General features: G+C 51.6%; 9 protein-coding genes across 9 annotated transcripts; 4 read left to right on the top strand and 5 right to left on the bottom strand.

Moving 5' to 3' along the window:
• The first annotated feature begins 1,005 nt into the window (after positions 1-1,005).
• On the top strand, positions 1,006-4,075 carry TrAtP1_003953 (uncharacterized protein). Its single transcript, XM_014083627.3, has 3 exons — positions 1,006-1,544; positions 1,620-3,665; positions 3,728-4,075. The coding sequence occupies exons 1-3, from the start codon at positions 1,349-1,351 to the stop codon at positions 3,850-3,852; spliced, it is 2,367 nt and encodes a 788-aa protein (XP_013939102.1). The 5' UTR covers positions 1,006-1,348; the 3' UTR covers positions 3,853-4,075.
• A 473-nt stretch (positions 4,076-4,548) lies between these two features.
• Positions 4,549-7,501, top strand: TrAtP1_003952 (uncharacterized protein). The gene is made up of 2 exons (XM_066112100.1): positions 4,549-4,983; positions 5,050-7,501. The coding sequence occupies exon 2, from the start codon at positions 5,316-5,318 to the stop codon at positions 7,470-7,472; it is 2,157 nt and encodes a 718-aa protein (XP_065968183.1). The 5' UTR covers positions 4,549-4,983; positions 5,050-5,315; the 3' UTR covers positions 7,473-7,501.
• Positions 7,502-8,828: 1,327 nt separating this feature from the next.
• On the bottom strand, positions 8,829-9,262 carry TrAtP1_003951 (uncharacterized protein; the record flags this gene model as incomplete). Its single annotated transcript, XM_014083625.2, has 2 exons — positions 8,829-8,969; positions 9,185-9,262. The coding sequence occupies 2 exons, from the start codon at positions 9,260-9,262 to the stop codon at positions 8,829-8,831; spliced, it is 219 nt and encodes a 72-aa protein (XP_013939100.2).
• A 3,730-nt stretch (positions 9,263-12,992) lies between these two features.
• TrAtP1_003950 (uncharacterized protein) lies at positions 12,993-14,623 on the top strand (the record flags this gene model as incomplete). The annotated part of the gene is made up of 1 exon (XM_014083504.2): positions 12,993-14,623. The coding sequence occupies one exon, from the start codon at positions 12,993-12,995 to the stop codon at positions 14,436-14,438; it is 1,446 nt and encodes a 481-aa protein (XP_013938979.2). The 3' UTR covers positions 14,439-14,623.
• A 90-nt stretch (positions 14,624-14,713) lies between these two features.
• TrAtP1_003949 (uncharacterized protein) lies at positions 14,714-17,026 on the bottom strand. Its single transcript, XM_014083624.2, has 3 exons — positions 16,578-17,026; positions 15,283-16,513; positions 14,714-15,208 (listed from the first exon to the last, which is right to left on the bottom strand). The coding sequence occupies exons 1-3, from the start codon at positions 16,786-16,788 to the stop codon at positions 14,920-14,922; spliced, it is 1,731 nt and encodes a 576-aa protein (XP_013939099.1). The 5' UTR covers positions 16,789-17,026; the 3' UTR covers positions 14,714-14,919.
• Positions 17,027-17,234: 208 nt separating this feature from the next.
• TrAtP1_003948 (uncharacterized protein) lies at positions 17,235-18,808 on the bottom strand. Its single transcript, XM_066112099.1, has 4 exons — positions 18,621-18,808; positions 18,172-18,546; positions 17,641-18,015; positions 17,235-17,570 (listed from the first exon to the last, which is right to left on the bottom strand). The coding sequence occupies exons 2-4, from the start codon at positions 18,465-18,467 to the stop codon at positions 17,486-17,488; spliced, it is 756 nt and encodes a 251-aa protein (XP_065968182.1). The 5' UTR covers positions 18,468-18,546; positions 18,621-18,808; the 3' UTR covers positions 17,235-17,485.
• On the bottom strand, positions 18,730-18,918 carry TrAtP1_003947 (uncharacterized protein; the record flags this gene model as incomplete). The annotated part of the gene is made up of 1 exon (XM_066112098.1): positions 18,730-18,918. One exon carries the CDS (start codon positions 18,916-18,918, stop codon positions 18,730-18,732), a length of 189 nt encoding a protein of 62 aa, XP_065968181.1.
• Positions 18,919-18,997: 79 nt separating this feature from the next.
• TrAtP1_003946 (uncharacterized protein) lies at positions 18,998-19,914 on the bottom strand (the record flags this gene model as incomplete). Its single annotated transcript, XM_066112097.1, has 4 exons — positions 18,998-19,015; positions 19,134-19,176; positions 19,250-19,428; positions 19,897-19,914. The coding sequence occupies 4 exons, from the start codon at positions 19,912-19,914 to the stop codon at positions 18,998-19,000; spliced, it is 258 nt and encodes an 85-aa protein (XP_065968180.1).
• Positions 19,915-20,915: 1,001 nt separating this feature from the next.
• TrAtP1_003945 (uncharacterized protein) lies at positions 20,916-22,977 on the top strand. The gene is made up of 3 exons (XM_014083398.2): positions 20,916-20,962; positions 21,031-21,530; positions 21,622-22,977. The coding sequence occupies exons 2-3, from the start codon at positions 21,050-21,052 to the stop codon at positions 22,035-22,037; spliced, it is 897 nt and encodes a 298-aa protein (XP_013938873.1). The 5' UTR covers positions 20,916-20,962; positions 21,031-21,049; the 3' UTR covers positions 22,038-22,977.
• Positions 22,978-23,179: the final 202 nt, after the last annotated feature.

The raw sequence follows: 23,179 nt of genomic DNA, 5'->3' as shown, positions 1-23,179 counted from the left end.
ATTTTTCCTCTAATGACCTAAGATGCCATACGGAGAATATGGATGAAGTCGCAAGAAGAAATCGGATGGAATGCCTCTCCCATCTCTGGGGAATCCACCCGATTGGCCACGATCCACTACTAGCCCCAGGTTGCGCAACCGTTCGCACCCGGAGCGAGAGTCTCTATTAATAGGCTGTTGTCGTAAGAAGTGGCTCAGCAGCAGCCCAAAGTCTCCAGGCTATCCAAAAGTGCAAATACTGCTTCTTCAGCTGAAACCACTAATGCCTACCTATTGCGCTTCTAGTATTCATGTTTGTAACAGCTTGATTCCAACGTTCAGGGAGGTGGGCCAAGCAAGAGCCCGAGGCTCCGATAGGGCGGCAAGGCACAGGTTCTGCTTGCAGCACAAGTGTTTATGCTCCCCTTGCATAGGCCTGGCGCTAACAAGACTATTCCAGGCATTGCAGTAAACGCTGCAATGATGCATGTGGTGTATACATGTATAGAGCTCAGCAAGAACGAAGAATAATCATCATCACAGCAACTACTTGTACGAAATATAGCGTCATGTCGGCAGATTGGGGTGGTACTTGGGTAGAGGCCTAATTGCATCAGCGAGTTTGGATGCCTTCGCCTCGGTAAAACAACAAATGAGATAATCTTATTTCCACAATCGGCGAAGCAGAGTTTCCAAATCACCTACAAGCATAATATTTACTCTAATCTCTGATGACGCCCATTGCGCCAGGCTTCCTCTTAAACAAGCCCTCGGTCCTTAGGCAGTTGCGTATTCTCAGGCACCAAAATTAACCTGCCACGCAGTGACAGCGCTAGAGAGCTGAAAGGCGGCGGTGCAGGCGGCGGCGAAGAGGGGCATTTGCGTCATTTGAGCTCCCCCCCAGCTGCTCCCGACCCGATAGCTGCAAACCACCGCCAGCGCCGCAGCTGTCGCCTGCAAATCCGCCGCGGCTATGCCTCTAAGCAGACGGGCTTATTCGTCCCCGCCTCAGCGACACGCAGCGTCGACGTACGTCCCGCCAGAGCATCCATCAGCTTGCCTGCCAGCTTGGCTCCTGAGTCCGCCACGAAATCTCCGGCCCCCTTTGCGCCCGATCTTTCTGTACCGAAGCGAAGCCTCGCTCGTCCATCGCTGTGCTATTTATTGGGGAGCTGCTGCAAACAACTCGGCCATTGTGTGAGAGCCACCTCCACCTTAGCCGGAACGCCTCTTAGCCTCCCCTGAGTTGCATGCTAACCGGCGTCGCTAGCCAGCGGAGCTCTTGGGACGACGCAATTCCCCTCCAACCACTCTTGACGACGACCCCCTTCTCTCCGTCTATCACTACGCCCTCGATACCAGCCTCGCGATGGCGTCTCTCAACCTTTCCATAAACGGCCCCTCCATAAAGAGCAGCTACAATGCTGTTGTAGGCGGAGAAGCACCGGCTTCCGGCTCTCCGACATATGCCCAGTGGGCGCTCTTCTCTGTCCAAGCTCCCCTGGCCAACGCCTTCCAGGACAGCGGATCCAAGGAGAGCATTCTCAAAGTCCAGAGCACCGGCGGTACGCGAGCCATTGACGAGAGCTGATGTTTGATGATTGATCTCTGGGAATAAACATACTAACGCAGTAGTCTAGATGGCGACCTCACCGAGCTGATTGAAGACTTCAACGAGGGCCGAATCCAATTCGCCTTTGTCAAGGTCAAGGACCCCAATTCGGGCCTTCCCAAGTTTATTCTCATCGGCTGGTGCGGAGGAGGTGTCCCCGAACGCACAAAGGGCTACTTCACAAGCCACTTGGCTGCTGTCTCCAAGATTCTTCACGGATACCATGTCCAGATTACCGCTCGCTCCGACAGCGACCTCGAGCCTGAGTCCATCATGCGCAAGGTTGCCGATGCGTCTGGTGCCAAGTACTCTGCCGGATCATCCGCAGGAGCTTTTGGATCAGCCCCCCCGCCTGTCAAGGCCAAGCCAGTCTTCACCCCTTCATCATCTGCTGGTCGCCCTCTTGACCCTCTTATTGCCGCTCGATCCAAGAAAGATTCCTCTGTCGATGCGGATGGCTGGGGAGCTGACGCTCCTCCCGTAACTCGAACCCAGATCGAAAAGGTCGCGCCTGCTTATCAGCCTACCAAGGTGAATATTGCAGAGCTTACAAACCAGAAACAAGAGCCATCGCGCTTCGCCGGCGCACCTCGACAGGATACTCCCTCCGATGTTATTGGAGGCGGTTATCAGCCCGTAGGCAAGGTCGACATTGCGGCCATCAGAGCACAGGCTCAGAGGACCGGAGATGACAGACCCACGCCTGTCAAAGGAGCATATGAGCCAGTTGGCAAAGTCGACATTGCTGCGATTAGAGCCAAAGCACAAAAGCCTGCTGCAGCAGCAGCACCAGCGGAAGAAGAAGAGCCAGCACCTCAGGCCTTCTCTGATCGAACTGCTGCCTTCTCGCAGCCAAGCGCAGGACGGCTGACTTCACTGCCTAAGCCTACTGTCGCCAAGAAATGGTCCGGAGCCTCTGCTTTTAGCGGCACCAAGGCCCCAACTCCGGGAGGGCTAGGATTCGGCGGCCCGGCTGCTCCTGCCGCTGCCCCAGTTGGAGCTGCTAGCCGGACATTCGCAGACCAAGGCGGCAAGACTCCGGCCCAGATCTGGGCTGAGAAGAAGGCCAGAGAAGGCGGAAGCATTGGAAGCATCCCCGCCGCGGCTTCTCCAGTGCCAGTCGCTCAGCAGACTACCGGAGGCTCCTCTTCCTGGAAGAGCGGCTACACGGGCAAGTCTTGGGCACCAGTACAGATTGGAGCTGCCGCGCGTGCTGCTCCCGAGGAAGAGCAGCAAGAAGCCAGAGAGGCCGGTGAGGAAGAGAGCTCAGCTCCTAGTGGCGTGTCTGCCCTGAGAGATCGGTTCAAGAACACGACTCCCATCGGAGCTGGCATTCCCCCAACTTCACGAGCGGCCGAGGAAGAGTATCAGGCTCCTCCCCCTGTTCCGGACAACTCCAGGCCTACTGGAGGTTTCGCTCTTCCTGGTCTTCCCAGTCGACCTGCGCCTGCGGATGAAGAGGAAGAGGAGCAGGAAGATCCTTCAGCGTATCAAACCCTGGAGGAGGAGACGGGACGCTCGCCATCGCCAATTCGTGTCGCCGCACCCGTTGCTCGCGAGCCCGCCATTGAGCGGCCAGAGGAACGAGCACCTCCTCCTCTGCCTGTGGAAGACATTCCCGTTCCCAGAGAAGAGGAGCTTCAAGACGAGCAGGAGGCTGGCCATGTCGCACGAGCAGCGGCCAGCGCAGTAGCCGAGCAGACGTTTGAGCACGCGCCTCATGTGGCTGACAGCCAGGACCAGCAGGGTGGAAAGCGCGCGCTTGTGCAATATGACTACGAGAAGGCTGAGGACAACGAGATTGACTTGGTCGAGGGCGAGTACGTAACCAACATCGACATGGTCGACGAGGATTGGTGGATGGGAACCAACGCAAGGGGGGAGAGCGGCTTGTTCCCCAGCAACTACGTAGAGATTGTGGAGGGCGAAGACGCTGCGCCAGCTCCCCCGGCGGCCCCCGTTGCCGCAGTGCCGGCTCCAGCACCAGCAGCTCCGCCAGCAGCGCCAGCCGCGGCCGCGGCCGCGGGTCCAACAGCCACTGCGCTGTATGATTACGAGGCTGCAGAAGATAACGGTAAGCCCCCGAGAAGGTCCGAGTAAATGATGTCACGGACGGATTGCTAACTTTTGTGGCAGAACTGAGTTTCCCTGAGGATGCCACAGTCACAGGCTTGGAGTTCCCCGATGAGGACTGGTGGTTCGGCCACTACGGCGGCCATTCGGGTCTTTTCCCTGCCAACTACGTGAAGCTCGACGAGTAAGGGGGGCTTGACATGCCAGGCGGGGAGAGATTGAAAGGGAGAGCGAATAGAAAACAAATGAATAGTGTAGATGTACAAACAAATAACTCATCATGTTATGCCTATTGAGGCGAGTAAACCAGGCCCATTCACGCTTTATCTGCTATTATTAGCTCCCTAGTACATAGCCAAGAGTTACTACGATAAGTGACCTTACTTAAGAATAGCATTTATTACAAATGTAGAAGTGTTACCGCAAACCTTTGTTACTTTTTCTTTTGTGGCTATCCGCATATCTAAGGTAGGCAGTCCTAGATGTGCTTCGTAGTAAAACACAGAACTTTATCCTAGGCTCCAGCACCTGTCACTATCATGAAAATGTAATGTACGCAGCCAAGATCTAACGACAATCTTCCCTGCTCTTGTATAATGTGATGAATAAACCACCTACTTGAGCAGGATATGGCTATGAGAATAAACCAAATTTGATATGAGCAATAGCAAACTGTTTCATGTTGTCTATAGTGATTAATATATGCATGATCCTTGACTTTGGCGGCGCTTGTGGGTCTTTGTAAATGGTCCCTTTAGCCGCCCATCTGTTACTAGGCAGATACCTACCTTGGCAAGGGGGTTAAAAAATCACCGCCGCCTATCACATACAAATTATAGTAGCAGACCGGCGGTGTTTTCTTTCACCCTGTTGCCATGTAGGTTCCCTCTCGGAGTTGTGTTGGTAGTACAACAATCAGGTCTTTCTTACATGCTGGCCGTTTTCTGGACCCAACCCCTCTTTTCGTGATGGTATATGTAGGTATAGCCAAGTTCCTCTTCTCAAGCTTCAAACTGAGTGACTTTATGACTTTGAGTGACTCTATGACTTTCCAACTTGACGATGGCGGCTTCAGGGCACGAGCGGCGCTATATAAGCAATAGTCACTTTGGCGACAACACCAACATCTACCAAGGCGATGTCCATCTCCACATACCCCACAAACAGGCCCGTGCGGAAGTCAAAGCTGTCTGTGCCATTCCATATCCGCGCAACGAAGATTTAGTCTCTCGTCCGGACCTTATCAATAAGCTAGACGAGCTATTGCCACAAACGCCAGGCTTCTATAGCGCCGCGCTTTGGGGCCTAGGAGGCTCGGGGTATGCTCTCTTCGCCGATTATTCTGTCTTGTTAGCAAGAGTCGAGGAACTAATCAATGCCAATAGCAAAACGCAGCTTGCACTTCATTACGCGTATCAACGGTGCAACGGCAGTGAATATTGCGTCTTCTGGGTGCATGCCGACAGCGAAGCGACTTTTACAACTGATTACAAGACAATTGGCAAGAAGCTCGGAGTCAGTGAGACGCTCGATGGATCAGATCTACTTGACGCGGTGCGCAGTAGCATCGAAGCACAGCCACAATGGGTTATCATCTTGGACAATGCCGATGATCTAAAGTTGTTTGGAGTGGTTGATTCGAATCGGACGAATGAAAGTCTGTACAAGTACATCCCTCAAGGGTCACACGGGACGGTACTCTGGACAAGCCGTGATAAGAAAATCGAAGGCACACTTGTCGGCTCGACTCGAGGCATTATGGTTCCCCCCCATGACAAGAGATGAAGCGACAAGTCTTCTTGTAGCAGCTAGCGGCGATGCGTCAGCTGTGGCAGACACAGAAATCGATCGGCTTCTAGAAGAGCTACAGCGACTTCCATTGGCAGTCTCGCAGGCTGGAGCATACCTACGGCGAACATCGATGACGATTAAAGAATACCTTGAACTCCTGATGCAAGGCTCAAGCCGATGGGATCTTCTCAAGACGAATGATTTTGATCGGCATAGGCGACCGGAGGTGTCAAATAGTGTGCTTGAGACGTGGAAGATCTCGACAAGGCGAATTCGAGAGGAAAGCGAGTTATCGTATCGCCTTCTCCACATAATTGCATACGTGGACAACCAAGATATACCCTATGAGCTGATCATGGCAGCCAGCCAGTACGATGTTGGCGACAAGGGCAAAGCCAAGCAGATTTCTGACACCGAAGTTAAGCAGGCCATTACACGGCTAGTGGAGTTTTCATTTCTTGATATGCGTCGAGAGGAGGGAGGTTTACAGAGCTATGAGATGCATAAACTCGTACAAGAAGCAGTTCGATATGGGTTGTGTACCCAAGGGCGGATGGAGATGGCCCAAGGCATGATTACAACAACTGGGCAAGACAACACGGAGACTGGAGAGGCATACTACGCGAGTATGACTCTGCAGATAGTGGATGATATGTTTCCAATAACAGAGAAAACATCGTGGGCAACATGCGACAAGTATATGGCTCATGCTATACGAGTGGGAGAATGGGCAGAGGTGAGCGGCAAGAAGGTTGAAACAGTAAAATTACTCGACAAAGTATCAGGGTTTCTGTACGATCGAGGGCGATGGAGAGAGAAGGAGCCACTTGACTTGAGGGTGTTGGATCTCCGGCGAGAGACGCTTGGAGAGATGCACCCAGGTACAATCTGGAGTTTGGCAAGTCTTGCAGGAACATATTTTGAGCAAGGCCGATATGACGAAGCTGAAAGAATATGTACAAAGGCATTAAATCTTCGACAAGAGGTGCTTGGAGAAAAGCACCAACACGCAATTTGGAGTATGCAACTGCTTGCGGTTATATATACTGAACAAGGCCGATATACTGAAGCTGAAGGGATTTGTAAACAAGCATTGAATATCCAATGCGAGGTGCTCGGGGAAAATCATGCTGATACAATGTGGACTATGTCATACCTTTCGGTAGTACATATTTGGCAAGGCCAATATAGTAAAGCTGAAGGGATTTGTAAGCAGATACTGCACTTTCGACGGAAAGAATTTGGGGACAACCATCCAGATACTATCAAGAGTATAAGAGACCTTGTGGAAACATACTATGGACAAGGCCACTATGATAAGGCTGAAGAGTTACAGAAACAGGTATTGGATTTCCGACAGGGGCAATATGGGGAGGAGCATCCTCAAACATTGAGGGAGATGGGGTCCCTTGCGATAATATACTGCTCACAGGATCGATTTGCTGAAGCTGAACGGATTCTGAATCGAGTGTTGCATCTCTATCAAAAGTTGTATGGAGAGAAACATCCATTTACAATCAAGGTCATGGCGGAGCTTTCAAAAGCACTTGGCGCGCAGGGCCAATACGACAAAGCTGAAGGAATGCAAATGCAGGTACTGGATCTTCAACGAGAGGTAATGGGGGACAAGCATCCGTATACAACTAGGAGCATGAAAGACCTTGGAACAACATACTTTTGTCAAGGCCGATATCACGACGCTGAAAGAATTTATGAGCAGGCATTGGTTATTCAACGGGAAGTGTTTGGAGAAAATCATCCATTTGTATTGCAAACTATGGGATGCCTTGCAAGAGCATTAAGCGTACTGGGCCAGTATGACAAAGCTGAAGAATTACAAAGGTCGGCATTAGAACTTCAACGGGAGTTGCTTGGGGAGAAGCATCCGGACACAATTACGAGCATCAGACGCCTTGAATTGATAAAGGGTGACCGAGGCCGGAAAATCAAGTGGAAACCAGGCCGTGGAAATTTGAGGGGATTTCTACATAGTAGATTTAGGAAATCTAAAGAGTAGGAATAATAATAATAAAAAAAGTATGACCAAAGAGGCAATGAACCTCCTTCCACTAGGGAAAAGATAGGACTGCTAAAGCATACGCCAATCACCGAGATGAAATCGTCCACCTTGGAGTGATTCTCGGCAAGAAAGTAAACGTTCAGACTAGTACGAGATGATTTTCTGGCTGGCTGACTACTAACAGTGCTGGATCATGAAAGCGAATCTATCGATGCCCCCGTCTTTCCTTATGCTTGTCTCATCTGGTGCTTTCATGCAGGTGGATGATTCATCTAGTAATGAGACAAAGGCAACGTGATTGCAGCTCGTTGCTTGCTAAAAACTTATCTCTTAAGATGGTGGATTCACTGCCAATAAGACTCTTTTTTTTTTCCTTTGATAAAAAAAAGCGCTCTGGAGGACCGATGTGCTGGCCTAATTGTAACCTCATGGCATCTGTCCCTAAAATGCACCTACACTTGAGCGTACAACAGAGATACTATTAGATACTATTTCAAGATGTCAGACGCCCCTAATCCTATGCTGCTAGGGATTAAGAAACAAAAGACCATCTTGGACAAAGTGACGAGAGATTACGTTCTGAGTGTTCATAGGCTAAGAGTTGACGCTATCAAAACTTACAATCGGCCAAGATGCCGTGTTGATCTTTATGTGAATATAGTAGAAATTGAAAGCCAAGGGGTGATTTTGAAAAAGAGAGAGAATAAAATCCCTGGAATCTTTGTTGTTATTCAAACATCTATAGGTAATAAACAAGCTTTTCTCAAGCTTCTGCGCCATCTTCTCAACTATTCCTCAAATCAATTCACGAAACAGCGAATAAGAAGAAGTAACCACCCTCGGCTTTGATATCTTTCTTTTGCTGTATAAGAAGAAAAATTGAAGGGGTATGAAAAGATAAGTTAAAAAAAAAAAAGATAAAACAAGACGGCGTTATAACAACACACACACAATCCACTGCCAGTCATCTTCACGCACAGTTTTGCGCTCGTAAACAAGCTTGGCGCTACATTCCATCTCCAAGCGCAACTCAAGTAGATCAAAAAAAAAAGGTAGTCACTTTCCTTCCTTTGTAATCATTTGCTTTCAATCTACCCCCTTTCCCACACTAGACATTATTATTTCCCCCCTTTTCGCTTGTCATTGTAGCTCTAAGATATGTGGTGTTGTTGGTTTAGAAGAAGCATTCGCAAAGATCGATACTGTGATTGTCGCATTAGCAAACTGGCAGAAGTGATGGAACGAAACGTCACATACCAGCACTCGCAACCTTCTTCGACGGCGCAACAACAGCAGAGAGCGGCGATACAGCCCATCAAGCAGCCCTGGTTACCACCGCTACCGCGCTGCTGCTCAGGGGGGAGGCTGCTGCGGCTGCTGGTACTGCTGCTGGTACTGCATGCCTCCCTCCTGCTGGGGCGGGCCCTGAGGATAGTACGGCTGCTGGCCCTGAGGAGCTCCATAGTATTGCTGCTGGCCCTGAACTCCGTAGGCCTAAGAAATGGGAGAGCGCGTCTCGTTAGCGAATCGCTCATGAACTCGTAGGCACGCGCATTTCATTCATTCAACTGCTGGATGACAAGACCGATTGCCGAGCTCTTTCGTTCAAGCAGGAAACTAATCTCGATTTCGGGAGGGGGCAATCGGTTCGCGATCTCGCTTTGGTGTGCATTTGGAGGTTTGAATTGGAAGGAAGGGCCGTTATTTACCTGGTCAGGATGCTGAGGGGGGTAATAGCCGCCCTGTTGAGGTGGAGGGCCCTGGTTATAGTACTGTTGGCTGGACATTGTTGTTGGTTGGCTCTTGGATCGCGCAGCGATAATATAGAGAAGGGTTAGGGTTGGGAAAAAGAAGGTCGAAGAGAGAGTCGAGTTGGAGCAAAGAAGGTAATGCAACGAGAGTAGCAGAGTACAGTAGCACTATGAATGGTATGGATTGAGAAAGTACGGAGGGATGCAAGGTTCAATACGATTAAAAAAGGCGGGCTACAGATGGAAATAAAGATTAGCGGGTTACAGCATTTGAGTGGGTAAGGAAGGGAGGCTGTGTGGCCGCTGGAGCTGCTGAGCTGGGCTGGTGTCCCGTCCATGGATGCTCCATAGCAGCGGCACCTGAAATTGGGTCGCTGCGACGCCATGCTACAGCGCTAAATCACAGTTGAGGACACCCCCCGGCTGGCAATGCGCCGCCGTCAACACGTTTATGCTACAGTAGGGGCTGGACAGGTTCCGAGACAGCGCGCGCCTAAGTACCTGTCCTGGCTTGAAGCATCGTTTTGACGTGCAGCTAAAACGGGACATGCAAAGGCACCAGCCCGTCTTGCGCGGTTGAGGATCCTGGCTCAGGATGAAGCTCGACAAGGCCGGGGTGGGCAATGCCAGACGGGGATTGTTTGAGGAGACGGAAGCGTGCTGGTGGGGCCAAGAGTCATGGGAGAATGAGATGAGGATTACTTGTTGCTGGGTACAAGTACTGTAAGTGTTACATACACAAAGAGATGAATCAAACAATCAATGCCGTGAGAGAAGAGCACAAGCAGAGCAGAGAGGCTGGGTGAATGTGGTGGGCTCCCTCTTTGGGACGAAAGGAAAATGAAGCTTGTACGTGTAGTACAGTACCCAGCACCAGATGCAAAAGGGGCGAGAGCACGGCCTTGTGTACGTGTAATCGAGCGTGTGAGCGGCAGTGGGAAATGAAGAACGGCACTCGCAAACTTATTGTTCCTTGTACTCCAAGGAGCATGAACATGAATACAATCAATTACGCATAGCCAGCTTGATCGTCTCTCAGCTATGCCGGCATCAGCACTGAGGCCATCCATCAGCCACACCCACCCTCTTCATGGCTCTTCTCTTTCAACGCCATGGCCACTTATTCCGTTGGCTGTTGGGTGGCCAGCCGCTGCAGAAGCCCGTGCAGAAGCCCGCGACGTGCCGTGATTCCGGCCAGGCGTCGACCCAACGATGCTGCGGGCCCCTGTCGCATCAGCTGCCATTGGCTCCATTGGCTCGGCCCCGATGCGCTGACGAGGCTGTGTGTGGCGGCGCTTTTTGGGACTGGAGGGAGAAACGGATGCAAGGGCGCAGGCAGGGGCGAGACTGCACTGGATCAATGGATGGACCATGGATGCTTTTTCACGGTGCGTTGGCGCGTTGTTCGCTGCAAGTCTTGCGTGGACGTGGCGTAGCAGCGCAGCGTTTTCGGCCTTTGCCTTTGCCTTGATACATGATGTGCAAGCCATTGAGTTCCAGCATTTTTACTTCCGCCAACGGGCACTAATCGCGCTGGATAAATGGAAATAGCATCCATCTCCAGTAGTGTCTGCGCTAAATCGTGCCACTAGCAGCAATGCTCTGACAATCTGGGTACTACACCTGCCCAACTGCCTTGCGTGTAATCGATGGACGAAAGTCTGCTTCAGTTGTTGCTCCGCACCGACGAGGTGGAGCTGCCAACGAGATGAACTTATGTAGGGCAGAGGCAGGTGACATGCCGGTGCTCGGGCCTCGAGATTCTAGCCGCAGCGCCTCTCGATGGTGGCGAGTCCATGTCGTTTTCTCGGTCCAATTTCTGTCTGCCGGTGCTCATCGTCGGGATGATTCGTCTCTCCTAGTGGGTAGGTGTACTTTTGTACCTTCCGGCGCTGTGTTACTGGCGTGGCATCCCGATTGATGAGCGAGGTCTGTTAGAGGTCTGCCTGTTTCAGGATGAGACTCGGGCATGTGTGGCAGGACGGGTCTTTGATCAAATAACGCCTTATTATCTGGCGAGATTAAGGTAGTCTAACCATAACAACTCTATTATTTGGGCCCTGTCCATCTCATCTATCGGATCTGCTTCATCTACAACCAATGCTACATCTATTGGCCTCTACACTTTCATAACCGCACTAAATAGCTGTTTCTTCAAGACTCCTTATATGCTAGGGGCTGGATGAGTAGTTTGGATACGGCGATGCGACTCATCACACTGCTGAACACTACCTAGCTAAAGAAAAAATCTCCATACAAAGCATGGTATGTATTAGAAGTCGCCTTGGTCAAAACTTGATTCAGCTACCCTGTCTTGACCTAGGTAGAGAGGTAAGCTTTTGTTTGGGGAGAAGCAGATGTGAAAATCTATGCAAAACCACAAGGCAGATCTAGTAAATGAGCTTTCATGACTGTAGTAAAATAAGTCTGATAGAAGAGTTGCTTGGGATAGATGACTTTAGTCTCCCAGAGAATCCCGATCCCGGAAAGGTCACATGGTTCATCGTCGATTGATATCAAACGCAAATGGCAAGCCAAAGGCCATACTATTGTCTTCACGAGTAGCAAATAGGAACAAAAATGCTTCGTAGCTTTGTTGTCCAAAAATCTCTGCACAGATAGGCCGTGGAGTACTACTAGTTTCCCCGCGATTTAAATGTATTTTTGTTGGATGAGTGTTCACAGAAGTCGGAACAGTGCTGTGACTACATATAGGTGCCGGTATAGAACTTCAGTAAATGTATAAAAAGCTAGATATATCATGGAATTTGTAGTACAATACCACTACTGGGCATGGAGGCCTGTGGTGAAGCAGGTACTGGGCACTTGGTTATTCAAGCGATAGACGACCTCTGCTTCACTCGTGTGCTCAACAAGCTGGAAGCCTCAATAATCGGGATTAAATAACAACAAGGGAGAGAATAGCGAATCTTTGAAGCATATGATCCTATTTCTCTTTCTTTCTCTTGTGACTACAGGCATCTACCTATGAGTGGCTATTGCTAGAGGCAGTTGCAGCCTCGCTCCTTCCACCGTCCAACTGCAGGTCCGTCATCGCATGTCGGCATTTGGACTTGTTTAATTCAATTTTCCTCTTCATTTTCCTTTCCTTTTCTTTTCCTCGCGAACCGTCTTCATTGCGGCCATGATTCAGTGGCCAATCAAGCCATTGTCGAATTCAACTTGATAACAACAAATCCGAGGCGGATCCTATTCTCCTGTGCACGGCCTGTTCGAATCAAACGGCTGTGATCATCTTATAATTCGCTGCAACGGCGCTTCCGATTTCGCTCTCCCCAATTTGTCGTGCAAGTCGCCAAAAACACCTGCATTGAATCACAAAACATCCCTTCTTGACCGCCTGTCCCTCGAAATGCATTTGCCTCTTGTTTCAACTGTCTTTTGCATAGCAGTGAATCTTCTATATATATGGCGACTACAAATCTTCTCAGCGGCATGGCCCTTCCCAACTTACCTATTTCAACTCCCTTCTGCCTGCGATCAAAAATTTCCACGGCATCATCCATCTCCCTACGTTGCACCCACTCTCGAGAACCTCGAAAAACCCTGGTTCTCAAACATTCGCTTATTATTTGTGTGGTATTGAATCTCTCTTGTCGGCTGCGAATTTGTTCTTACTTCTACTAGTCGTTTCCAGCCTTCAACGCCACCACAAGATATCTATTGCTACTAGTGCCATAACTCTGAATAGAGTCATATTTACAAACACCAACGCTCTTCGTTCTGGGTACAAGTTACTCGAAAGATGCCAGCTCTCATTAGTAAAGAGAGCTACTCTTCTGAGGACACAGGCAATATGCCAGCTGCGGATCCAAACCTGCAGCTTGGCCCCTGCTGTGTCGACCCTATGGAGAGGAACCACGCAATTATCGCCATCCCTGAGTCTCAGCCATCCGGAGATTCCGCGCCAAGATCCAATGCCGTCTTAGCCAACCAAAGAACCCCCCTGCCAAGCTTTGACACTGCTCACCATGGATGGGATGCTTCCAATGTATCCACTGCCAAGTGCGACCTTTGTCATAAACAACGCTGCGGGACTCTGCAAAAGTGCCGCGACTGCAAGTTATCCATTTGCCAAGACTGCTGCGTCGCTGGCCGCTTGCAGAATGATCGGAGACACACAATAGATGCTACAGCTGTCAGTTGGGATGTTCCACCAAACATTCGTAAACGAAAGAACCGGGCCCAGGAAAACAATGAGGATCCACCAAACACAGTGAAAAGACAAAGAGCTGCGAAGAGCACAAGACGAGGGCAGGAGCAATTGCCAGCTGAAGACTCAACGGAGACATCAACCGCGGATAATAGTCCAGCAGCCAAACACAAGCCAGTTCCTGAAACTGATGGTAAAGATCGAGCCTCAGACACAGAGTATAATCATGGCAATCCTATAGAACCACCACTTTCTGTGGCACCAGCGCTACGTTACTCTCCTTCCAGCTGCACTCAATACACGGACACAATCTCTTCAAGGTATCCCGCTCAACATGCACGAAGCACTTTCAGTCCTAGCCATAGGAGGCTTCCGTTTATCGAAGAGTCTAGAGAAAACTACGACCCAAACTGGGTTCCTTCTGACAATAAAGGCTACCCCATAGCTTCGATCCCAGACCCGATATCTGGATATCCTGTCTCCGTAACAGCAAGCAGAGTCTCTCAGCATGTCACCTCTCAACCCGTCCTTCCCCCAATTTCATTCTTGGTTCCAGAAAAGAATTGGCAGCAACATCAACCTGCCGAGAATCTTGGGACTGGTTTGAACGTTGTTGATCGATTGGAAGATCTTCGACACCATCATCAGCAACCTACAAGGGAAATGTGGCCGCAGCACGATTACATCAGCTCCTTGGGCATCAAGCTTGCTGACGCAGCTCGCAGGAAGCAATTGTCCAATTCTCACTCGATGCCGTTGGATGGATGCCTCCGTGATGAAATCCAGATCGAGTGGGATTCCCATGAATTCATAGCTAGAGATCGCGATGCTGGTCGTCGGTATCGGCAGATTCTTGCAGCTGCGTACTTTGCTAGCACTCATCTCGGCCTTTCGCCACAGTTCAACGTCGCACGGGAGTGGCTACGTGAGAAGGAATTCGATTTGCGCGGGATGGGCTATGAGCCTACAAAGTCCATACCGCTGATGAACTTTCTCCAAGAGGTTGGAGTGTGGTATCTGCGGCAAGTTCAACGGTAGGGCGCGAAGAATGGGCAGGGTGGATGGACGGGGGGCACTTTTCTTTTCTCATTCAATTTCTTTACTACCTGCGAGGAGAGGATGTTAAGAAGCGCGGAATATAGAGCAGCCATGAGTTACTTGATACAACGGTTGGGTACATCTACGAGAAACGACGATAGAATGTTTTGAGTTTGTAAAAGTACTAGTTGTTGGTCGATAGAGACAATAAAGAAATCACAGTTATCAACAGGAGATGTAGCCATGGTTAAATGCGTTGGATGGAAACGATTAGTGATGAGAAACTTTTGTGTCTTCTTATATCCATTCCTAGTAAGCCACCTTGCTCCTGAAATGAGATCAAATCTAGCCTATACATCCATCATAAAAATACTGCCGTTTTTTTTTTTAAGAAAAACCAGCTCACTCATTAAAAAGTGAATAACAAAGACAACACCATATGTAAGTCAGGTATTTTGAAACCACTCCACCTCCCCTATATTTACTCCTCAGCCTCCTCCTCAACCTCCTCAACCTCCTCCTCGTTGTCGTCCTCATCGAAGCTTCCAGCAGGGACCTGGTACAGTCTCAGGATAGACTTGTTGGGGTCCTTGACGAGGACAAACTTGCCCTCCTCGCGCTTGAGGCACATGTCGGCAATGGTGCGGACGATACCCCAGCCGTTGGAGAGGGACAGGTTCATCTGGTTGGCGAAGTCGCGGGGCTTCCAGCCGATGACGCCGAGAATAACGTGCTTATCGTTGGTTCGGGGGCTGGCGCGGGAGACGAATCTGTTGGAGACATGGAGAGTTAGCTATATTTAGGAAAGAAAGCACTTGGTTTAAAAAGGAAAGAGTATGCATACCCGAGCTTCATAACGTCAGACTTGGACAGGATGCTCTGCACAGTCCATCTGGCCAGCTTGCAGCTGTTGTTCTTCATCTCGGTAGTAACAACGGCACCACGCTGGGCGACGAGCTTCGTCCGCCAGTCGAGAGCACCGCCGCTGCCCTGGGCACGGCTGTCGAACTCGTTGAGGGCCTTGATGGTGACCAGCTGGTCCTCGCCGCTGATAGCGTTCTTCTGGACGGCGTCGACCTCGGTACGGACAATCAGGTAGACAGGCTCCTCCTCGTTGGTGGAGAGGTCGAATCTCCTGTACTTGTAGGCTTTGCTGGCAGGAGGATCGGTGTCATCGGAGGCGTCGTGGAAGGGATTGGCGTGGGCCATCTGGACCTTGTTCGATTCGTTCTCGCTCACGACCTGGTTGGCGAAGTTGTGGTTGATGTAGGTGGCCTCCTCGGCGAGGGCAGGGGGCTGGTTGATGACGTCCTTTCCACCATCGGCGGCCTCCAGGGGAGCGTCGGCGGCGTTCTCGTTGACGGTCACCATGTCCAGGTTGGCGTTGTCACGCTTGTCCAGGAAGATCTTGTTGCCCTGGCGCACAATGACAATGTCCCAGGGGTAGACGGAGCGAGTAGAGCACATGAGCATGGAGAGGATGCTGTCGGTGGCGAAGATGGTGGCCTCGTTCTTCTCGGCGTACTCCTGGATGACGGGGTCAGAGGACGTGGTGACGTTGTAGGCGGCACGGTCAATAGCCGTGAGTTTCTTCTCAGCGCCCTTGACAGGCTGCTTGTCGTAGGAGCGGTCGTAGTAGTACAGGAAACCGTAGTCGTCCAGGTCCTCGCCATCGTCGGTATCGAGGTTAAGCTTGGCCAGGCGGTTGAAGTCAATCTCCTCGAGGAGCTCCCAGTCGGCCTTGATGTTGATGCTGGCATCACGGTTGCGAGCAGGCTTGTCGTAGTCTTTCCAGCCGAATCGGCGTCCGCCACGGGCACCAGCACCACCTCGTCCACCGCGATCGTAGCCGTAGCCCTGTCGGCCACCGGGGGCACGCTGGAACTGGCCTCCTCGTCCGCCGCGGGTATCACCACGGCCGCCGCGCTGGCCTCGGCCACGGGTGAAGACGGCACCGCGACCATATCTTGTCTTGGTCGAGTCTCTGGTGTTGCTGACGACGGAGAAGCTGGTCTCGTCCTCGGCGGGAGGGGCATTGAAAACAACGGCGTGGCCGGTGCCATAAACTTGCTGGTCTAAATTTTTCCGAGTCTCTCGTCAGCAACATCCAAAAGTATAGTATCAAAAAGGCCACCGTACCTCTGTATTGGCGGCTGTACTGCAGACGCCCACCACGTTCGCGGTCCTTGCCCTCAGCAGTCCAATCGGCCATGCGTCCCAGCTTGTCTCCCTTGGAGAAGGGCGCATAGGGAACGCCGTCCAGGGTGATTTCGCTGGTTACTGAAGGGCCCCAGCCATCTCCTGGCGGGCAGCTCTCGCAAATCTTGGCATAGTCCAGTGACTGGGCCATATTGACTGCTTTTTTCGGGATTCTCTCTTTTTTCGGACGTTCACTCAGATGATGAACGCAGAAGGCCGGGGTAGAGAGAAAGAGAGAGCGGCTTTCCCTTTGCTCGTGATGATTCGTTCGTCCGGCTGGCGATGAATTTGGTTTCCAACATTGAATCGAAATTGTGGTGGGGGGTGGGGCAGCCTAACGAGAAAAGTTGCAAGCCCCGCGCCACCAGTTGCTGCCAGCTGCACCGCCACTTGGTTTTTTGTGTGTGTTATCTTATCGCTGCATAAGCCACAGAAGAGTGCGCGAAGTCGGCGTTTACTGGTACTTGAAATGTCGCATAAGATGGAAGACCATTTAACGTTTCTCGAATTCTTAAGACGTAGTAGTCTCCATCAATACAGGTAGGCAGTAGTCATGGCTTCGTAGAAGGGTGAAGAATACTCGGGATTGTTCAGATTAGTGACTCAAAACATTTATATATATGTGTGTACATCGTAACTACATAACAGCAAAGCCAAAACCGCCATTGACATGGACGCGACCAAGGTGCGTCCTGGAATCTCTTTAGACAAATACATGAACCATCATTAAATAGAGGAAAAGATCCAATATGGTGACTTCACACCAAGAAGAATAAAGCGAGAGAATAAGAGGGAGCGAGAATGAGGGACCCTAAGCGAGAGAGAAGTGGAGGGAACATGAGTGGAAATCAAAAGACCATTGCTTCTGGGCGACCAGAGAAGATATTCTCTAGCGCATCCCGCAATTCAAACTCCTCCATGACAGCACCAAAGCTGCTCACTGGATTAGCACATCAAACAAACACCCATAGCAGCAGTCATGAGTCGCAAAAGATGTACTCACCCATAACACCTGATTTTCCGTAATAACTCCTCCGAAAGCTTTTCCAAATCGCCCGGAGCCAATTCGTTGAACCTGTAATGCGACGTAACCATTCTCCACGCCATGACCGGGGTGATCTCGCCATCTAGGTTGAGCTGTTTGCTGAGGTCTAGGAGCGTGGTCAGATCGGCCTTGGTGAGCTCCCATGTGCCTTGTTTTTCAAACTCTCCGCCGTGGTCGTGCGTGTGTTTACTGCCGAAGGGGGTGTCTGGGGTCAGCTCTTGAAACGGCGCAGGAGGGCAAGACGCCATCAAGGCGTGGCCACAGGGCGCGCCGTCAGCGTCGCTCGCTCTGTCAACCAGGAATGGCATGTGTGCCATGCAAGGCTTTTCGAGCCTACAAGATCCCTCGACAAAAGTCGCAACCGTTAGCATACCGACCCTTGCGCATCAAGTCCCGACAGTTTGGCTCGCGTGGCTGTGAAGTGGCAACCTTGTTGAGGTCACTGCGGGGGGAGGTGAAAGATAGGCCTTCGAGGAGGAGTTCTCGTACGTTAAGACGAAGTCAATACCAGCCTGCTCATGATCAACCCCGTTGCCAGCAGGTGACGGCTGGCGGTTGTCCGGCGACATTGACATGCCGGTTGATTGCGACATGCCGGTAGGCGAGAAGCCACCCTGGGAGCCGTGCGCAAAGCTGTTGCCCGAAGCACTTACACTCATCGCCTGAGTGGCACTGATACCCGAGTCGTCCACACTGCTCAGCTTTGGGAGCTGAATGCCTCTCTGGGCCAGGACTTCTTTGAGCTGCTTGTTCTCATCATACAGCTTTTGCTTATCCAGAGACATTGTGCTAAAGACTTCTTTCAATCTAATGACTTCATCTTCTAGTGCTTTGATGTATATCTCTTTTCTCTCGCGATGGGTTCTGCAGAGTGCAAACAGCGGATTAGCTTTGTACTGTACGCATGTCTAATGCCTCGCAAGACAGAAGATGCTTACCGTTGAGCTTGCCGGTTGAGTTCTTGCCGCCTAGTCAAGGCGGGTTTGCTGTCTGGCTTTGGTCCGCGTCGCTTGGGGGGGATTACCGGCTGTCAGAAAGAAAGGGTAATTAGTCGGTCGGTCCTCTTACCGCCGTCGGGAATATGCCTTGTCGGGATATCTTACTGCGGGTGACTTTTTTGTCCGATAGGTTCTTGAAAAAGTTGAGGTTCAGGGAAGAGAGGACACCCTTGTCAGTGCCTTCTGTCGAGGCCTGGGAGGCGCCTCCTTCAATTTGGTCCGGAGACAGCGATGACATGGTAGCTTGCGATAATCCGGACGATGTATATGTAAACGTAGAGAGGGTCCAATGGCTTGCGGCAGGGCGCGAGAAGTGATTAAAATACTATTGCCGACTGCGACAAGTCAGCCACCGTGCGACGTCAGATTCCGAGAAGGTTGCAGCCACAGTGTGGCAAAATAGAAAGCCGAAATTGGCCCTCCGCGCCCTCTAGGGAGCAGGTAGAAGCTTACCGTCAAGGGGAATCCAGGAGTGTCGGTGCACGCTATCACAGCTCTGTGATTGCGGATTGTCTGGATTGTCGACGGTGGTGAGGATGCAGGTCAAGATACGGCGCAGAAAGGCGGACCGTCCGAAGTAATAGCGGTTGCGAATACTAAGCAACACCCGTTCGCAGCGATAGGGCGAGAGCTTCCGCACCCACCACAGGAGAAGGGCTAGCTGGAGGAGCTGCTGCACTGTCTGCTTAGGAGCTGTCGGGTCTTGCGAAACGAGCTGGAGGGCAATGTAAAAGACGATTATGAAGAGCTAGAGATGCTATGAGACAGTAGCCATAGAGAGAGACGTGATGGCGATGGTAGATGAGTGCTTCAATTGCCCGTGAATGGATGCCCGCAGGATGTAATAGCAGTTGAGTTGAGGATTGAAATGCACGGCGCGAGACACAGCGGGGTTCTTGAGCTCTCTGGGCGTCGAGGGCCCTAAAAGTCGGGGTTCGCTGGGGGCAGTTAGAAGCCGACTCGATGGATCCTGGCAGGATTAGGCGAGCCGGTGGAGAGCGCCAGCAGCACCACCCACTGTATTTCGTGCGAGAACGTGCGATCTTACGCTCCGATGGGTCCCTCGACGAGTAACTCGCTCGAAAGGATCGTGAGACCGTGGCTCAGCCTTGCTGGGAAGTGAACATGCCCCCAAGGCGAATCAACTTCTTATTGCGCGGGTCCCCGTCTCGGGTCGTGCAGATCATAAACAACAGGGACGAGGGAGTAATAAGACTTTGTTTTGGAGACTCATCCGACCTGCCGCAAGTACTCTGTGCGAGTATCGCGGTGATGCCGTACTACCCGTGCGTATCTGGCTGAGCCCCCGGAGCAGATCGGTCGTTGAAAACCCAAATACGCAACATCAGGTCTCGGCCTTGTAATAAGCAAAAGGCAATGCTTAAATCAAGGTGCTTCACTCCATGGACTAGTACCAGAAACCCCGAATAGCGAGAGGCGAAAGCAGCGGCCGCCAAGCTCGCAAAGCCACCTCTTGCGTCAAGTCTTGACCAAACTCAACAACATGCTCGCCAAAGATGAGCCCACGCGCGACGACTCGCAGCGCTAAGGGTCCAAAACTCCCTTCAGGCGCCAGTCACCTTTCCTGTACGAGTAATAGGTACTGCGGTGACCACATTATTTGATGCTTACATGTGTGTACCGTCCTCGACTATCTGCCGGAGACTGCTGCTGTTCTTATTCTTGGTCCGTAAGCACTGGACGCCTTCTGGACAGCCGCTCGCCGTGGTGACACGAAACATTGGGCAATTTCAACCCGCGGCGGGAGTGGGCTGCAAGAGTGAAACAATGATTCAGCCATCGATTGATGATTGGTGAAAGCCACCTGCGTATCAAAATACTATAAATTGGCCCATCTTCTTATATGGGGAGGGTTGTGGTTCGTAGCCCGCACGTAGCATCACCTTTGTACCTAGCCTTTAAATGCCCGAGAAGCTGCATGAGAGCAGTCGTCCTGAGCCAACATAGTCTCACCCTCCCTTTTATCAGTATCAATACCTAAGATGGGTATTAGAAGCCGTTGCTAATGTCCCATAAATGAGCATCGCCATTGAAGCTCTTGGTATTCATTAGTACAAGATGCAAGCAGCCATCTACTACAAGGTACCGAATACATGTCAATACTTTGGCGCTATGCCCTACCACTGCTGTGGCATTGCGTCATGTGGACCGACGGTCTGACCACCAGATCCCGTCTCAATCACTGCAATCCAGACTCATGGATAAGAGGGCATGTCCTCAAAGAGGAAATTGTGATAATAGATCCTGCATCAGGAGTTGTTGTAAGTGATTGCTGACTGAGCTGCTACTGCTGCTACCACTAGCTGCGTTTTCTAAGAATACGACTCAGTACTACCTACTGTACTCCCATGTCGCTAATCAGACAGCTCCGCGGACTCGCCTTGACGGCGCCTTGGCTGGTGTACTTGCTGCTGGCAGACGTAGCGCTGTCGCTGATGCTGCCGCTCAAGGCGCTGGCCCCTGGGCTCGTCTACGACCTGTCGTCTCGCATCGCCGGCTCGGTGTGGCGGTGGATTCAGCTCATCTTCGAATACGCCAACGGGGCCCAGATCGAGTGCTCTGGTGACGACATCCCGGCGGGCGAATCTGCCGTTGTCGTCTCCAACCACCTGGCCTGGGCCGACTTTTATATGATCCAGGCCCTGGCGATACGCAAGGGCATGCTGGGCCGCTGCCGCTACTTTGCCAAGCGCCAGCTTCGGCTCGTGCCCTTCCTAGGCTGGGGCCTCTGGGCCATGGGCATGCCGATGGTGAGCCGGAGCTGGCTCAAGGACAAGTCGGAGCTCGATCGTGCCTTTGCCGGGCTGGTCTCCATGAGGCTTCCGACCTGTAAGTCGGCTGTTCCCCCCTTGCCAGAGCAGCGGCAACGACGATGGGCCGTGCTCTCGTCAGTACTGTAAGTGTTGACCCGGTTATATAGGGCTCATTAGCTTCAGCGAGGCCACCCGCTTCAGCCAGCGGAAATACCAAGAGTCGCAGGCATGGTGCAAGAAGACCGATCGGCCCCATCCCATGCATCTCCTGTATCCCCGCACCAAGGGCTTCATCGCCACGGTCCAGCACCTCCGCAGGGCACCGCATATCAGGGCTGTGTACGACCTGACCATCTTTTACCGTCGAGGCAATGAGTTCCAAGAGGCCCCGACAATGTGGGACACGCTGAGCGTTCCGAGACTGAGCGAGGGGGCCGGCTTCCAATTTCATGTACACGCTCGCCGGTTTCCCATTGAGAGCCTGCCGCAGACTGACGCTGAGTTGGCCAGCTGGCTGGAGCAGCGGTGGATTGAAAAGGGGGAGTGGCTTGAAGCGCAGAGACAGAAGTGCCTCGCCAGTTGATGCAGCTTGCAGAGAAGCGGCATGTTGAACTTTGAATTCCTAGTATTGCCGTTGTCTAACAGCGTAAGATGAATACTCTTTACAGGCTACTAGGTGTCGACTACCTGTTTCATCTCGAGAGATCATGTATATACCTACGTATAGCCTCCCTGTGGTATAAGGAGTATAGCGTACGGATTTGAGTAAAGAGGTTCTAGATCTCTTATATGCTAATACATTGTGTAATGTCTACTGAAAATAACAGACCAAGAATAGAAACGAAAGACAGCCATGACCATTAATGGCGCAAGGGAGCATTCTAGAATCATCTCGTGGTAGAACATGTGCACCGTGCTGCATATACTTGGCCATTCACACCCAAATAGACACTTATACGAAGAGCTAACTGCATCATGGGCTGGGTCAAAAAAGGACGTGGTAGTAATCGGTTCTTGTGATATGCCATATGCAATGCATCCCGCGGATGCGCTACAGCTCATTCGAGACGTCTGCTGCTGCAGAGCTAATACACGGTGCGAACACCGACATGTAGAGCAGTTGCATTGCTTTTGTTTCCAAGTCGCAACGCTAACAAATGGGTGGGAGGCAAGCAGCCATTGAGCTTGAGCTCCAGCTTGAGCTAAGACCGGAGCAAAGGTGGGAGAGGAGAGAGGAAACTACCCCAAGCCCCAAGATGCGGAGAGGCAGAGAGTTGGGCGGCAGATCCAATCCCAGCCCGCGCCGCCGATCTGAATTTGCTCAGGCGTTTTCGGTGACTCCTCTGGATCTCCCGCGTTTGTGCAAACGATGAGGCCTGGTTGGTGCAACGTCGCCGTTCTAGATGAATTCTTTCCGACGCGGCCCAGGTCCAGAGCCCAAGGCCCCACGACTTGTGCCGTTTCCTGCGTGATTAGCACTGATTGCTGCGTCCCGGCATCGTCTCCTTGCTTGGACTACTGTGTGCCCACGCATGAATGCTAGGCCGTTGCCATCACAACCATGACGGCCACCCACACCCTCTGCAGAACCGGGCTAGGCTTTGGGGTAGTTGGCCTAGCGATGCTGCAGCGCCGTAATGATATCAGGAGCAATGCCGGTACAGTGTCGATTGGGGCCAGGCGGCTTTGCTACCCGCGCTCCGCTGTTAATGTCGCGACCATATC

This window comes from Trichoderma atroviride, chromosome 2 (assembly GCF_020647795.1).
Source record: "Trichoderma atroviride chromosome 2, complete sequence".
Lineage (NCBI taxonomy): Eukaryota > Fungi > Ascomycota > Sordariomycetes > Hypocreales > Hypocreaceae > Trichoderma > Trichoderma atroviride.
This window is presented reverse-complemented; position numbering and strand designations above follow the sequence as displayed.

What these genes read in the sequence shown, in the direction of transcription:
- TrAtP1_003953 (XM_014083627.3), top strand. Translation starts at nt 1,349, where the DNA reads ATGGCGTCTCTCAACCTTTCCATAAACGGCCCCTCCATAAAGAGCAGC. An exon ending in CAAAGTCCAGAGCACCGGCG is followed by an intron (nt 1,545 to 1,619) that starts GTACGCGAGCCA and finishes GCAGTAGTCTAG; the next exon opens with ATGGCGACCTCACCGAGCTG. An exon ending in CGAGGCTGCAGAAGATAACG is followed by an intron (nt 3,666 to 3,727) that starts GTAAGCCCCCGA and finishes CTTTTGTGGCAG; the next exon opens with AACTGAGTTTCCCTGAGGAT.
- TrAtP1_003952 (XM_066112100.1), top strand. Translation starts at nt 5,316, where the DNA reads ATGAAAGTCTGTACAAGTACATCCCTCAAGGGTCACACGGGACGGTAC.
- TrAtP1_003949 (XM_014083624.2), bottom strand. Translation starts at nt 16,788, where the DNA reads ATGGCCCAGTCACTGGACTATGCCAAGATTTGCGAGAGCTGCCCGCCA. An exon ending in GTACAGCCGCCAATACAGAG is followed by an intron (nt 16,514 to 16,577) that starts GTACGGTGGCCT and finishes GGAAAAATTTAG; the next exon opens with ACCAGCAAGTTTATGGCACC. An exon ending in TCTGACGTTATGAAGCTCGG is followed by an intron (nt 15,209 to 15,282) that starts GTATGCATACTC and finishes TGTCTCCAACAG; the next exon opens with ATTCGTCTCCCGCGCCAGCC.
- TrAtP1_003948 (XM_066112099.1), bottom strand. Translation starts at nt 18,467, where the DNA reads ATGTCTCTGGATAAGCAAAAGCTGTATGATGAGAACAAGCAGCTCAAA. An exon ending in GGTATTGACTTCGTCTTAAC is followed by an intron (nt 18,016 to 18,171) that starts GTACGAGAACTC and finishes GGGATCTTGTAG; the next exon opens with GCTCGAAAAGCCTTGCATGG. An exon ending in CGGAAAATCAGGTGTTATGG is followed by an intron (nt 17,571 to 17,640) that starts GTGAGTACATCT and finishes TCCAGTGAGCAG; the next exon opens with CTTTGGTGCTGTCATGGAGG.
- TrAtP1_003945 (XM_014083398.2), top strand. Translation starts at nt 21,050, where the DNA reads ATGTCGCTAATCAGACAGCTCCGCGGACTCGCCTTGACGGCGCCTTGG. An exon ending in CTCCATGAGGCTTCCGACCT is followed by an intron (nt 21,531 to 21,621) that starts GTAAGTCGGCTG and finishes CCGGTTATATAG; the next exon opens with GGCTCATTAGCTTCAGCGAG.